Source organism: Petromyzon marinus, chromosome 30 (genome assembly GCF_048934315.1).
Source record: "Petromyzon marinus isolate PM22_M1 ecotype Great Lakes invasive population chromosome 30, UKy_Petmar_22M1.pri1.0, whole genome shotgun sequence".
Lineage (NCBI taxonomy): Eukaryota > Metazoa > Chordata > Hyperoartia > Petromyzontiformes > Petromyzontidae > Petromyzon > Petromyzon marinus.
Genome location: NC_133696.1, coordinates 1183961 through 1199407, shown reverse-complemented (window position 1 = coordinate 1199407; position 15447 = coordinate 1183961). Strand labels below are relative to the sequence as shown.

At 52.4% G+C, this 15447-nt stretch overlaps 1 protein-coding gene across 19 annotated transcripts in view; it reads left to right on the top strand.

Annotated features, from left to right (window-relative positions):
• Positions 1–14850, top strand: part of LOC116947431 (calcium-dependent secretion activator 1) — a 428622-nt gene extending 413772 nt beyond the window's left edge. For all 19 annotated transcript variants that reach the window (XM_032963139.2, XM_032963159.2, XM_076070599.1 and 16 more), the window contains 2 exons: positions 12421–12525; positions 13340–14850. In XM_032963139.2, coding sequence (XP_032819030.1) covers positions 12421–12525; positions 13340–13522 — 288 coding nt within the window. In that variant the 3' untranslated portion in view covers positions 13523–14850. The remainder of the gene's footprint in view (positions 1–12420; positions 12526–13339) is intronic.
• Positions 14851–15447: the final 597 nt, after the last annotated feature.

The window sequence follows — 15447 nt, the reverse complement described above, 5'->3', positions numbered from 1 at the left end:
AGCGGTGGTTTTAATTGAGCACGACGCGCATTGGAAGTTGCATTGTTGAAGCGAGCAGCAGCAACAAAAAGCAACCAAAATGTGAGTGCGTACACGCGCACTGCATCGGGAGCCAAATCGTTGGATCTAAAGCGCCAAGAATATATTCAGGGTGGGACATGTGATGCAGTGCCGATGGTGAGCTCGGTTCAAGGAAAGGGTTCTACTTGGAATAACGAGGCCACTCTTATGGCTATTTTATTGGTGTTGCACAGGTACAAGAGGATTGTACAAGAGGATTGTGTGTGTGGTCTATAGTGTGGGGAGCGGTTCGTTCACTGCGCTACGAACCTGGCAAATATGATTTTGTTTCCCACTCGCGTTCAAAACTCGTGACGCCTATCTGAACTGGTGCTGGGCCTCCCCTAGATCGACTTAGCCTGAAATTAGTAACTGGTGTGGTGTGTAAGCATCACTGCTGGGGAAACAAAGGCGGCCGGACGTGGTGCTGGTCAACCACCCCTCCTGTGCCGTGCCGGCGTTCATAGGTGCTCTCTAAGAACACTTGTCTTCGTGGCTTGGAAGCTTGTTGTTTCCACGTGCCAAGCACAATCGCATGCCGGCTACATTTCCATTCGTGGTGAAAAAAGAAACACATCCTCAACCAACCCTGTTGTATTCATGTCGTATTTTGAAAAGTAAATGACACTTGTGGTACTGAAAAAAAATGCAAGACACTCTTGTCCATCACGTGTCCATCATCATAGCCACCCGCAATAGCTCACAGTTCAGTGCTTCTCTAGACGTGTTGTCTCCTCTTTCACCCGACGTCTCTAAATACATTTTCGGCAGCTTTCGTTTTAATAGCGCCCGCCGTGCTAAACGCTCTTGCACATTTTGCCTTTTTTAAGGCCTCGCGGTCCACGCACTAACGTGACATACGGGCTTTAAACATGCGGGCTTTAAACATGCTCTCAATATGCTGCCTCTGGTCCTTCATCAGTTTAATTCTGGGCCGAGACTCAGCTTGGCCTCGACTTAAACATCTGCCAAGTCTTTTTCCACTCAACGATCAGACGGGCTGTTGTGAGCCAGCCCTTTTCTTCGGCTCTTTGCATCCAACATAATCCCCCACCACCACCACCCCCGTCAGCACCCCCCCCCACAAACACACCCACCATTCAGAGAGGCCCTATTCAGCCCCGGAATTAAGCCTCCTAGCCGAAGCTTTTATAAACTGCACAGCAAGCCGCGCGATGTAGCTTTCACGCCCTTCTCCCCCCCCATCCTCCTCCTCCTCCTGCTCCTCCGAGCCTGCCTCCCACACGGCTGGACGCATTTCGGGCTTTGCCCCCCCCCCAACCAACCCTCCGCTCGCTCGCCCGTGCGTGCGCTCTACCCTCCTAATTGTTTCGTCCGGGGCTGATTGGTTAATTTCCCACCTCTCGTGCGTAATCCCCCTGCTTAACCAGCCCCCCCCCCACCCCACCCCCGGCATTGTAATTACAGAGCGGGGGGGGGGGGGGCCGCTGCCCCGGCCAGCGGCGCTCTCGCCGCCCTCTTGCCCCGCCGCCGCCGCCGGCCTCGGCATTGTCGCTGCTGCCCGCGCCTCATTAGTGGCGGTGGCGGCGGTGGTGGCGGTGGCCCTGCCGGCGTGTTCGGGGCTGGCCGTGGCAGCTGCCGCCCCGGCCAATTTTTTCCCATTAATTTCGCCTTCCCCACCCCCCACCCGCGTCGCCTCCATCACCCCCACCACAGCTCCCTCCCTATCCACGTCTCTCTCTCTCTTCTTTTTTTTGTATTTCGCCCACCCTCTTTTTGTTTTCCTTTCATTCGCAGCGAGGGCTCGGATTCCCCGCAACCGGAACGCGTTTGCCCCAGCGATGCGTGGAAGTGACCAGCCAATTGTGAATTTGTCTGCTCGTTTTTCGCTTGCGCGAGGGTGAGAGAGAGGAGGGGGAGGGAGTCGATGATTGTTGAGCACCGCGATTGAAGGGGAGGAGACCGTACCCACGGGATTGCTTATCAAATCAACACACCTCTATAATTAGCATTATTTAAAGACATTACTCGTGCGCGGCGAAGCAGGCCTGAGATGTCACGGCGCAGAACGTGCCCCGCAAAGCCCCCCGCTGACGTTTTCCCACAAGTCGTTTATACCACGCGGAAAATTTTGCTTCTTTTCAGCGACGGTTTTTTATTATTATTCCCAGATGGCGATCATTTATACGTGTTCGTAGGGGATGTGCCTTTTCGGTGTAATCACTCGGGGGCGCTTGATTGCGCCGGAAAATAAAAACGAGGCTTTGGCTCGTTTGAGATTAAACGCAAAAGGTTTTTCGTTTTGCTCACGCGCACACGCGCGGCGCCAAAGCACTTGGGATGCGCGGCGCGCCGGCGGATGGAAGTAGCGGCGAGCGCGTTGCAGTTCGCGTTTGGCGCGCCGGCTAAAATGGCGCCGGAGCACGTGAGGTTGCGCAGGCGCTGTTAACAAACACGTCGATCGCACTGCGGCCTTCAGAAGTGTAAGAAGAAGAAGTACAGAAACGGTGTGGCCGGCGACGTGGCCACGCACTCCGTGGTGCTCTCCTCTCAAGACCCCCCCCTCCCCCGTCATTGTCTGACACGGGGTAGATGATGGCGACTCGTTTCATCCGGGATGGGATAGAACGCTGACGTTTCTGCTCTCGCCGAGGTTCTGCTCGTGAAGGGAAGAACGTGGAAATTCACGTTGTTTACACTTCCCTTCACAAAACTCAGGCGGGGGTGAAACGTCATATTTCATTTTTAAACTTAGCCAAACGAAAGTTGGCACCTGTGGGTTTTGAAGAGAACTGAATCCAGACACCATATCAGGCTTTAATTCGCCTTTCGTTTGTAGGTACTTTGGGCTCTGTTTTGACGAGTGTGCTGCTAACGCCCATAGGAAGCAGGCAATGCTTCCCTACTGGTTACTATGACAATAAATAACTGGGAATGACATACTTTTGTTAATGTTATTTTAAACACGTAAATATCCTGTTGAGTTTGATGTCACCGTGAGGAAAGACGAGACGGTTATTTTGGGTGATTGGCCTAATCAAGATGTTCCCTTCCTCTCGCTGACATTAAAACCCCTATTATGTATGAAACCTACACTTATAAAGTGATTTTTTTTATTAAAAATACAATTAATAAAAAATATATATGTACAATGTTTTTTTATTATCTATATAGGCTGTTAACAATTCCCCATCGAGGCACTGACCGCACCATTATGTCGGAATGCCAGGTGCTGTAGGTTTAAGGTGACAGACTACCTGGGAATGCCAGGTGCTATAGGCTTAAGGTGACAGACTGTCTGGGAATGCCAGGTGCTGTAGGCTTAAGGTGACAGACTACCTGGGAATGCCAGGTGCTGTAGGTTTAAGGTGACAGACTGTCTGGGAATGCCAGGTTTAAGATGACAGACTGTCTGGGAATGCCAGGTTTAAGATGACAGACTGTCTGGGAATGCCAGGTGCTGTAGGTTTAAGGTGACAGACTGTCTGGGAATGCCAGGTGTTATAGGTTTAAGGTGACAGACTGTCTGGGAATGCCAGGTGTTATAGGTTTAAGGTGACAGACTACCTGGGAATGCCAGGTGCTATAGGTTTAAGGTGACAGACTGTCTGGGAATGCCAGGTGTTATAGGTTTAAGGTGACAGACTGTCTGGGAATGCCAGGTGCTATAGGTTTAAGGTGACAGACTGTCTGGGAATGCCTGGTGCTGTAGGCTTAAGGTGACAGACTGTCTGGGAATGCCAGGTGTTATAGGTTTAAGGTGACAGACTGTCTGGGAATGCCAGGTGTTATAGGTTTAAGGTGACAGACTACCTGGGAATGCCAGGTGCTATAGGTTTAAGGTGACAGACTGTCTGGGAATGCCAGGTGCTATAGGTTTAAGGTGACAGACTGTCTGGGAATGCCAGGTGTTATAGGTTTAAGGTGACAGACTGTCTGGGAATGCCAGGTGTTATAGGTTTAAGGTGACAGACTGTCTGGGAATGCCAGGTGTTATAGGTTTAAGGTGACAGACTGTCTGGGAATGCCAGGTGTTATAGGTTTAAGGTGACAGACTGTCTGGGAATGCCAGGTGTTATAGGTTTAAGGTGACAGACTACCTGGGAATGCCAGGTGCTATAGGTTTAAGGTGACAGACTGTCTGGGAATGCCAGGTGTTATAGGTTTAAGGTGACAGACTGTCTGGGAATGCCAGGTGCTATAGGTTTAAGGTGACAGACTGTCTGGGAATGCCAGGTGCTGTAGGCTTAAGGTGACAGACTGTCTGGGAATTGGCAGGTGTTATAGGTTTAAGGTGACAGACTGTCTGGGAATGCCAGGTGCTGTAGGCTTAAGGTGACAGACTGTCTGGGAATGCCAGGTGTTATAGGTTTAAGGTGACAGACTGTCTGGGAATGCCAGGTGTTATAGGTTTAAGGTGACAGACTGTCTGGGAATGCCAGGTGTTATAGGTTTAAGGTGACAGACTGTCTGGGAATGCCAGGTGTTATAGGTTTAAGGTGACAGACTGTCTGGGAATGCCAGGTGCTGTAGGTTTAAGGTGACAGACTACCTGGGAATGCCAGGTGCTGTAGGCTTAAGGTGACAGACTACCTGGGAATACCAGGTGTTATAGGTTTAAGGTGACAGACCACCTGGGAATGCCAGGTGTTATAGGTTTAAGGTGACAGACTGTCTGGGAATGCCAGGTGCTGTAGGCTTAAGGTGACAGACTACCTGGGAATACCAGGTGTTATAGGTTTAAGGTGACAGACCACCTGTGACTGCCAGGTGTTATAGGTTTAAGGTGACAGACTGTCTGGGAATGCCAGGTGCTGTAGGTTTAAGGTGACAGACTGTCTGGGAATGCCAGGTGCTATAGGTTTAATGTGACAGACTGTCTGGGAATACCAGGTGCTGTAGGTTTAAGGTGACAGACTACCTGGGAATGCCAGGTGTTATAGGTTTAAGGTGACAGACTGTCTGGGAATGCCAGGTGTTATAGGTTTAAGGTGACAGACTGTCTGGGAATGCCAGGTGCTGTAGGTTTAAGGTGACAGACTGTCTGGGAATGCCAGGTGCGGTAGGTTTAAGGTGACAGACTACCTGGGAATGCCAGGTGCTGTAGGCTTAAGGTGACAGACTACCTGGGAATGCCAGTGCTATAGGTTTAAGGTGACAGACTGTCTGGGAATGCCAGGTGCTATAGGCTTAAGATGACAGACTGTCTGGGAATGCCAGGTGCTGTAGGCTTAAGGTGACAGACTACCTGGGAATGCCAGGTGTTATAGGTTTAAGGTGACAGACTGTCTGGGAATGCCAGGTGTTATAGGCTTAAGGTGACAGACTGTCTGGGAATGGCAGGTGCTATAGGTTTAAGGTGACAGACTGTCTGGGAATGCCAGGTGCTATAGGCTTAAGGTGACAGACTGTCTGGGAATGCCAGGTGCTATAGGCTTAAGGTGACAGACTGTCTGGGAATGCCAGGTGTTATAGGTTTAAGGTGACAGACTACCTGGGAATACCAGGTGCTGTAGGTTTAAGGTGACAGACTGTCTGGGAATGCCAGGTGTTATAGGTTTAAGGTGACAGACTGTCTGGGAATGCCAGGTGTTATAGGTTTAAGGTGACAAACTGCCTGGGAATACCAGGTGCTATAGGCTTAAGGTGACAGACTGTCTCGGAATGCCAGGTGTTATAGGTTTAAGGTGACAGACTGTCTGGGAATGCCAGGTGTTATAGGTTTAAGGTGACAGACTGTCTGGGAATACCAGGTGTCATAGGCTTAAGGTGACAGACTGTCTGGGAATTGCCAGGTGCTGTAGGTTTAAGGTGACAGACTGTCTGGGAATTGCCAGGTGCTGTAGGTTTAAGGTGACAGACTGTCTGGGAATTGCCAGGTGCTGTAGGTTTAAGGTGACAGACTGTCTGGGAATACCAGGTGTTATAGGCTTAAGGTGACAGACTGTCTGTGAATGCCCGGTGCTGTAGGCGTAAGGTGACAGACTGTCTGGGAATGCCAGGTGCTATAGGCTTAATGTAGCAGACTGCCTGGGAATGCCAGGTGTTATAGGTTTAAGGTGACAGACTGTCTGGGAATACCAGGTGTTATAGGCTTAAGGTGACAGACTGTCTGGGAATGCCAGGTGTTATAGGTTTAAGGTGACAGACTGCCTAGGAATGCCAGGTGTTATAGGTTTAAGGTGACAGACTGTCTGGGAATGCCAGGTGTTATAGGTTTAAGGTGACAGACTGCCTAGGAATGCCAGGTGCTATAGGTGTAAGGTGACATACTGCCTGGGAATGCCAGGTGTTATAGGTTTAAGGTGACAGACTGCCTGGGAATGCCAGGTGTTATAGGCTTAATGTAACAGACTGTCTGGGAATGCCAGGTGTTATAGGTTTAAGGTGACAGACTGCCTAGGAATGCCAGGTGCTATAGGTTTAAGGTGACATACTGCCTGGTAATGCCAGGTGTTATAGGTTTAAGGTGACAGACTGTCTGGGAATGCCAGGTGTTATAGGTTTAAGGTGACAGACTGCCTGGGAATGTCAGGTGTTATAGGCTTAATGTAACAGACTGTCTGGGAATGCCAGGTGTTATAGGCTTAATGTGACAGACTGCCTGGGAATGCCAGGTGTTATAGGTTTAAGGTGACAGACTGTCTGGAAATGCCAGGTGCTGTAGGTTTAAGGTGACAGACTGCCTGGGAATGCCAGGTGCTGTAGGCTTTAGGGGACAGACTGTCTGGGAATGTCAGATGCTATAGGCTTGGGCAGCAAGGTGGCCAGATAGTGGGGCAGATAAGTGCATGTTTTTTTCACGGGAATGGTTTGCATTGTGATACAAGCGTTCCATATAAAAAGTTAACCACCTAAAAATCAATGATGGCCACAATTTTTCCAAGATGACCATTTTTGGTGGTGGCCATCTTTGATTTTGACGGCCATCTTGAGGTAGCTATCACAATGTGTCTTGTCAAGTAATCCCAGGAGATCATACGTCCCAAATGTTCTTCTTGCACCACCGATTGAACGATTGTTCACATTATCTGCTCCACGAATGAGATAGCACCACAGTAGTGGAATTAATTTATCCGTGCAGACATTTAAAGTGTCTTCCCCTGGTTATGCGTGGCTTTTCTCTAGTTCATCTGCTTTCTTCCCACAAGCCAAAACACTCCTCACCGGGATTGGTCAAACGCCCCGGTGACAAAGAGTCTTGAGACTCGCTGAGGCTTTTTATGGCTAAATAAAGGAACGTGATTATATTTTTCTTTTTTTTTCTGAGAGATGGCAAATACAATGAGCACTTTGTGGAATTCAGAGTCATCGTCCTTCCTGCAAATCAAATACTCACCCAGCGTGTCAGTATCAAGGCCAGTTCACAAAAGGTTTCTCAAACTCGCATACAAAAGGAAGACGAAAAAAAATAATCTGGTGCGATATCTCCGCACCAGATATTTCAGGTTTCACAGATTTTGAGCCACTGTTATTAGGTATGGAACAGTTCAATTATTGAAATCCAATTCTTATGCTCACGATATGTCATATGATGCGCCTGGGAATAGATTACTTAGATCCATGCAGGCATACTCGAGTACGATTGGCTAACATTGCATTTAGTAGAATGGCATCAATAAGGTCGTGCATGGAAAGAGATGGAGCGGCTAAATCGGCTCGTGTGCGGGTGTACGGTAGTCACCGCTACGCAGGATCATGGGAGGTGGCTTTGGGAGGAGGTCTTCATCCAGCAGTGGATTTACCGTGGCCAATGATGACATTTAGGATAAAATGGGGCAAGCATCTGTACAAACGAGGCGAAAATACGAGGCGAAATTTGTATTTATATATTTAAAAAGCCAAATCAGAATCGTCAATCTGCAATCCATGGAATCTTCACAGGGGTGTGCTGTGATGACCGTATCAACTCCGAGCAGACTTCTCATTGGCCGCCCCCCCACCCAAACAAGACAATTCTGGCTGAAGGACAATCACACTGTGCACGGCTTTCCATTGCTCCTGGCGATTACAGTTACCTCGCACGAGCACCGCGGATACTTGGCAGTTCTGCGAAGTGCTGGGGGCGAAACCCGGTTGTGCTGCGGGGCACTTACTGTGCGACGCCTCCCCAGAGCAGGCCGCCCGCGTGCTTATCGCTGCCGCCACCGCCGCTGCTGCTCACATTGACGTCTGCTTCACTGCTCACCTTGCAGGGGCCGCGCGCACGTGCCGTGCTGTACTTATGTACGTACATTGGACATATTTCACACCGTACGTAGCCAACCGTACTAATCGGAGGTGTGGGGGGGGGGGGGGAAGGACAACAAACTAAAGACAAAAAACAGTTCTGATGAAATTAGTTTTCAATGTAGATTTGAACATGCATAGCTCCAATGGCTTCCCAATATCGGAAGGAAGAGCGTTCCAGCCGGCCGCAGAAGTGCATTCGAAAGCGTGCGATGCAATGTTCGCCGGCTAGCCAAAAGCCGCTGCTGCGAGGATGACCACCGGAGTTTACGTGCTGGTTTATGCGCCTTGACGAGATCAGCGAGATATTGTGGTTCATTTGCAGCAAGCACTTTGTGTGTCGTGAGCGGGACCCGATGATGTATTCGTTCGGCAACCGGAAGCCAATGCAGCTCAGCGAGCTCTAGACGCACGTAGTCGGATCTCGCAGGATCCGTCACGACACGTGCCGAATAATTTTGTACCCACCGGAAAAGCCGGGACGTGTTTGGGAATGCTGGTATAGTGCTCTGAACCCGATGACCTGTGTCCGATGCCCATTGATGGAGAGTGACATCTCACCTGGTCCCGGGCCTCCTACCATTTCCCAGCCGTGACGAGGCCTTCATCCATGAGTGGACTGAACAAAGGGTTTTAAATTATAACTTCAGTTATCAGGAGTAGTGGTCATGCTTCATGCCACAGGAATAAATGTATTTGTGCAGAAAGCAAAAGCAATTATATAATTAACAATTCAATTACAACAGAAACATTCTGGAGTAGGTACACGCTTGGGTAACGTTCGTAATCCCTTCTCAAAATATTGTACTGCCCATGATGAGGGATAACACGATGTGGTGTACATGAAATTTGGGCGGTCAGAAATATAATTGCGTGTGTGTGTGTGTGTCTGGCACAAGCGTCGTGGTGACGTCACCGCCACTTAGTGGCGAATCGCGGTTGGTGTGTTCGTATGTGTGTTTGGTTCATCATCTTGGTTCATCAGATTGCATTAATTCTTGTGCTCACGACGCATGCATCGATTTGCTTGAATCGATTTCTTTGAACTCGTGTGCATCATTGTGGGTCTGCGCGGCCCTTCTAAAAATCGAAAGGAGAGGGTGAAGCGTTCCACCGCTAATGTCAATATATTTACGTGCATACATTTATGTGCTTATTGCATTTGGCTGCGTTCACATTTTCACTCAGAGAGGAAAAATCTGGATGAAAACAATCGCCGTTTCACGTAGGAAATACCACGAATTATGTATGAATTACTTATACGGCTGTAAGGCGATGCCATTTGTGGTGGTGGCTTAGAGTCTCGTGAATAGGGCAGGGAGGGGGTTAGAGAAACTAGACCCAGGTGCCGTGGGTAGCTGGCGGGGTGGTTTTTATTTATTGGCCTTAAGAGGAGCGACATTCCCACCGAGCCGTGGAGAGTTAAACCTCTGCCCGATCAGTCCGATCCAGATTCACGTGCTGCCAGCAGCAACAAAACCCACACACACATCCACGCTTTCAAAACGCCATCACTTTTAACCTTAAACGAAGTATTGCATCAGCATTGGGGCCAAGTGTGCGGACGCCCCGCTGCCTCGGCTGGGTACCATTTGCGTCGGGGCGGGGAGAGAAGAGCTAGGTATTAAAAATAAAAATATAAACCGCGGGAACACAACCGTAGCCGCCGCCGTCGTCCCTCGAGCGGCGTCTTATGTCGCGTGGGGCGGGGGGGAGGTGGCGGTTGTTGCCGCTCACCGCCGTTGGGGCTCTCCCATTCCCCACCTCGCACGCCGAGCCACGGAGTGTCGCGGCGACGATGGTGACGCCGGTGGTGGCGGCTGCCGTTGTTGTGGCGCGCGAGCGCGCGGAGCGGAGCGGCAGCTGCGGGCTCAGCGGGAGGCTTTCGCGCGGTGCGGCGGCACAGCTGGGCCGGCAATATGTCGACGGCACCGTCAGCCGCCGAGCCTCTTTAACCCCGAGGAGGGAGAGGCGCCACGCGACGCCAACCTCCTCCCCCCCCCCCCTCCGTTACCCTCCTCCTCCTCCTCCTCGTGTCGCCGTCACGGCCCCAAGGGAGTGCGTGACGAGCTCCCGCCTCGTGCTCCTGGTGCTCTCCCCGCCACTCGCTACGACCGCCTTGCGCGGCCGTGCGGGGACTCGCGGCGCGCAGCACCGGCCGTGCCGGCGAGCGAGGGTTGTGCGTGCGTGGTGGTTACCACCGGCCGTGTTCCCGGCGAGCGAGGGTTGTGCGTGCGTGGTGGTTACCACCGCCGTGTTCCTGGCGAGCGAGGGTTGTGCGTGCGTGGTGGTTACCACCGGCCGTGTTCCCGGCGAGCGAGGGTTGTGCGTGCACGGTGGTTACCACCGCCGTGTTCCCGGCGAGCGAGGGTTGTGCGTGCACGGTGGTTACCACCGCCGTGTTCCCGGCGAGCGAGGGTTGTGCGTGCGTGGTGGTTACCACCGCCGTGTTCCTGGCGAGCGAGGGTTGTGCGTGCGTGGTGGTTACCACCGGCCGTGTTCCTGGCGAGCGAGGGTTGTGCGCGGCGCTGCCGCTGCGTCGAAGCGATTGGGCGGCGGCAGCGCTCGTCGCAACGGTGCCCGGGAAAATGCGCAAGCAATGGGAAAAAATACGTTTGTGGGGTTGTGTTGGATTTTGGGGATTCGTTAATGGGATTATTTTTTGTTATGTGTGTAATAACGTGAACGTTTAGTTTTTTTTTTGTTGAAGTGGATTTTTTGTTGTTATCATAATTTGTGGTGGGAAATTAGTAAAATTTTCTCGAAGTGGTGATGTGAGCAAATGGCTGGAACAAAAACACATCTAGCCGAAAATTAACGTTATTTTAATGAAATATAATTACAACAACGTTTTGATATCAACAAAATATTGTAATAATAATCCATTCTTATTACTTCTGGTTTTTTTACGAGTATTGTAATTAAATTTATTACCAAATTCCAGTGTAACTTAATTATTTTAGGTCTGTCTCTTCAGAATGTGAATAAATTAATGACTCTAATTAAAACAGACGTAAACACACATTACATCATATATTAGTAATGGCATTCTTGACATTGTCGCTATCATGTAACGCGCCCTACATAACACAGGGGTCACGTTGAATTATCGTCTATCATTAAGGCCTCAACATTGGACAGTCCTTTGAACTCCATGTAGATAATTTCGGAAACATTTATAATATTTATCTATTTAAGGTGAACCGCTAAGCCAAACACACCCCGAACCTTGAGTGATTTTCAACAGCCCATTTGCTAAACCCCGTTGAAACAGGAAGCCTGGGAGGAGGTGCGTGGCGAACCCCTTCGAATGATCGCATCTCGCTAGGATGCGCGACGCGGCCACGCTGTCGCTCGGAGGAGCGTGGGGGGCATGCGACTCGTGCGGTGAACATCGGCACGCTGACCACCAAGCGCGTGTACCTGCGAGCGCTCGGGGACTCTGGAACCAGCTCAAACCGCTGCCTCGTTATCGTCACGTGATCGTGGACGATGCCTCTATGGCCGATAGAATTGGACTCGCCCACCGATTTTAAATTCTTCATCTTGTGTATCTCGTCCGGATACTTGAGCGGAATGTATTTCAGGATACAATGTCGTCGCTGTGTTCGATAACATCACCTCCATGTTTTTTTTTTACCTCTCTCCGCTCTAAAAAAATTTAGTTTAACACCTTGTAGGCTTTTGCGACCAAAAACGTTCAGTTTTGAGGGATCCATCAGTCACCCTTCGCACCGTTCACAACGACACCCCCATAGGGCCCTGCTTCAGTGGCTCTCGACTCATCTCTTTGGCATGACACCCACGGCACCGCCTCTGTGTTGCCGTGCCTCCTGCCTTGCCACATCCCTCCTCCCCACGCCACCCTCACGCTGGAATCGCACGCACGCCCTCGCACGCACGCCCTCGCACGCACGCCCTCGCACGCACGCCCTCGCACGCACGCCCTCGCACGCACGCCCTCGCCGACGTCTCCACCTGCGCTCCCGAGACGTCCCTCGCTCGCCCCGCTGCCACCACCTCCCACCCCACCGCCTACACCCTTCCCCTCACCCCCCTCATCGCAGCCTTCTCTCCTTTCCCATTGTCTCCCGTGTCTCGTGCTCCACCTCCCGTGTGTCCTGCTCCTCCTGCTCCCCCTCCTCTTTCTCTTCCCCCTCGTCGTGCCAGCAATGGTACACGGCGGCAATGGCCACGACCTGCACGTGGCTCACGGACCGTGTGGATCTGCAGCTGCACGTCTTCCAGCTCAAGACGCTCATCCGCATCGTCAAGGTGATGACGACGGCGATGACGACGATGATGACGACCGTGACAATTATGACGACGTTGATGACGATGACGACGACGGCGACGATGACGACGATGATGACGACGATGATGACGATGATGACGACACGACGACGACGACGACGATGATGACGGCGACAATGATGACGACGATGACGGCGACGATGATGATGACGACGATGACACGACGACGACGATGATGACGGCGACGACGATGACGATTACGGCGACGACGATGACGGCGACGACGATGACGACGGCGACGATGACGACACGACGACGACAATGATGACGGCGACAACGATGACGACGATGACGGCGACGATGACGATGATGATGACGACGATGACACGACGACGACGATGATGACGGCGACGACGATGACGGCGACGACGATGATGACGGCGACGACGATGACGGCGACGACGATGACGATGATGACGACACGACGACGATGATGATGACGACACGACGACGACGATGATGACGGCGACGACGATGACGACGATGACGGCGACGATGACGTCCACGGCGGTGACGGAACGTCGTGGCTGGCAAGTGTGCAGGCGGTGCGACGGCACCTGAACCCACAGTCGGCTGGGGCTATGAAGAGGGGGAGGAGGGGACATGGGGCAGGAGGCCGAATTCCCTCTCTTGCCCAGGACCCTGGTACGGTGTCCAGGCAGGTGGCAGTGGTTAGAGAGTGAAATTTGTAGTGGAGGAGTCGACCTGGCCCACACCTCCCGCCACGGACGGCCCTGACGACGAGTGTCCTCTCTTTTCTTCTTCCCTTTTCCAGAAAATGTTCCGCGACTTCCGGCTGCAGGGCGTGCTGGACGTGACGCTGAACAGCAAGACGTACGAGACGGTGCGCAACCGTCTGATCGTGGAGGAGGCGACGGCGAGCGTCAACGAGGGAGGGGGCCTGGCGGGCGTCACCATGCGCGACAGCGACGAGGAGGGAGAGGAGCACGACCAATAAGCCCCTCCCCCCCCCCCGGTCCAACTTCGCCCGCACTCAAAAACTATAACAACAACAATAATAACATAATTAAATAAATGCGCGACAAGACCGATAATAACTCGGAGCAGTGGGGGAGGGGTTGGGACTGTAAGGGGAACCGCTGGCAGATCCACACTGGCAGATCCACACCGGCAGATCCACACCGGCAGATCCACACCGGCAGAACCACACCGGCAGAACCACACCGACAGATCCACACCGGCAGGTCCACACCGACAGATCCACACCGGCAGATCCACACCAGCAGATCCACACCGGCAGATCCACACCGGCAGATCCACACCGGCAGATCCACACCGGCAGATCCACACCGGCAGATCCACACCAGCAGATCCACACCGGCAGATCCACACCGGCAGATCCACACCGGCAGATCCACACCGGCAGATCCACACCGGCAGATCCACACCGGCAGATCCACACCGACCTGACCTTTTGCAAAAGCAAAGGGCTCGATGTTTTGGAAAAAGCGAATTTATTTGGGGGGGGTGGATGCGCGAGGCTACAGGGGGATCTGGCGAAGTTTGTCCTCCCTGCTGCGGTTCGGCACACCGGTAGCAACGTTGCCGATGTCGGCGACACCGCAGACATCCACAACGCGACCGCCCTCCGCACCCTTACAAGCAATGATTAACAATACAGCAAAATATACTGTCGTCGTTCGAAATGTCGGTTTAGTTTTGTTTTAAAACGTTAAATTATTTTCCCATTTTTGTCTACGATGTGTGTTGTCGTGCGGCAAACGAGCGTTCCTACGTCGCATTTTATGGACGCGCGTCTCTCGAAACTGGAAAACGCTGCCGGCATTCTCTGGTGCGGGTTTGGTGTCGGGCTCTGAAAGGGACTCGCGCCACGGGGATCTCAGATCGGCGCGAGAGAGACGGAGAAAGAGGGAGCGTTCGAGAGGGTTCGGGAGAGAGAGAGAGAGGGAGTCCAAGCAGTCGACTGGGTTCTGAAATGCTGCACGCTCACTTTGGGAGCACGTGTGCACCTGGCCGTGTACTTGCGGGACGTGACATCGTCACGGGCGTGCGTGAGCCGGCCTGAGGAGGAATTTACTTTGAGCTCGCGAGTGAGTGGGTGAATCCTTCGTTGTATTCCTTTTGCTTCCTTCCTGAAACTTGACTTATTATTCGTTCTCGGCCTTCTGTGCCACATCCTAGGGTCTCGCCGCTGAACGTTCCACCTTTCAACCTCAGGATGTGATGTTTCCTCTATTGGTTTAACCCGAGCTTTACTCTTTTGAAACTTCTTCTTTATACCTGCAATAAAGTTATCGATCTGAAGAGCCTCTTAAACCATGTAATTATATATTGTACTGCATGCATAGAAACGGAAAATACCGATGCCGTCGCAGATCCCACGGCTGCAGCTTTTGTGTCTCCGGCGCTGTATCTGTCGTGCATGCACTGCCCCGCACAGCGACGACGACGATGACGAGGATGACGACGAGGACGAGGACGACGCCTGCATCCCGACGGAAGCGCCATCCCTTCCATGCCACAGAGTCGCAGTAGCGCACAGTGCGCAAACCTCGCTCGGGCAGCCAAGGGGAGGAAGGGGGGTGGAGGGGATCTCGCCATGAACCGCTCAGCCTCCGTCTTGTCTTCCCCCCCCCCCTCCAATCCCCCCCCACCAATCCCCCCCCACCAATCCCCCCCCCACCAATCCCCCCCCACCAATCCCACCCCACCAATCCCCCCCCACCAATCCCCCCCCACCAAATACCCCCACCAATCCCCCCCCCACCAATCCCCCCCACCAATCCCCTCCCACCAATCCCCTCCCACCAATCCCCCTCCCACCAATCCCCTCCCACCAATCCCCCCCCCACCAATCCCCCCCCACCAATCCCCCCCCACCATTCTCTCCAAAGCTTTAGC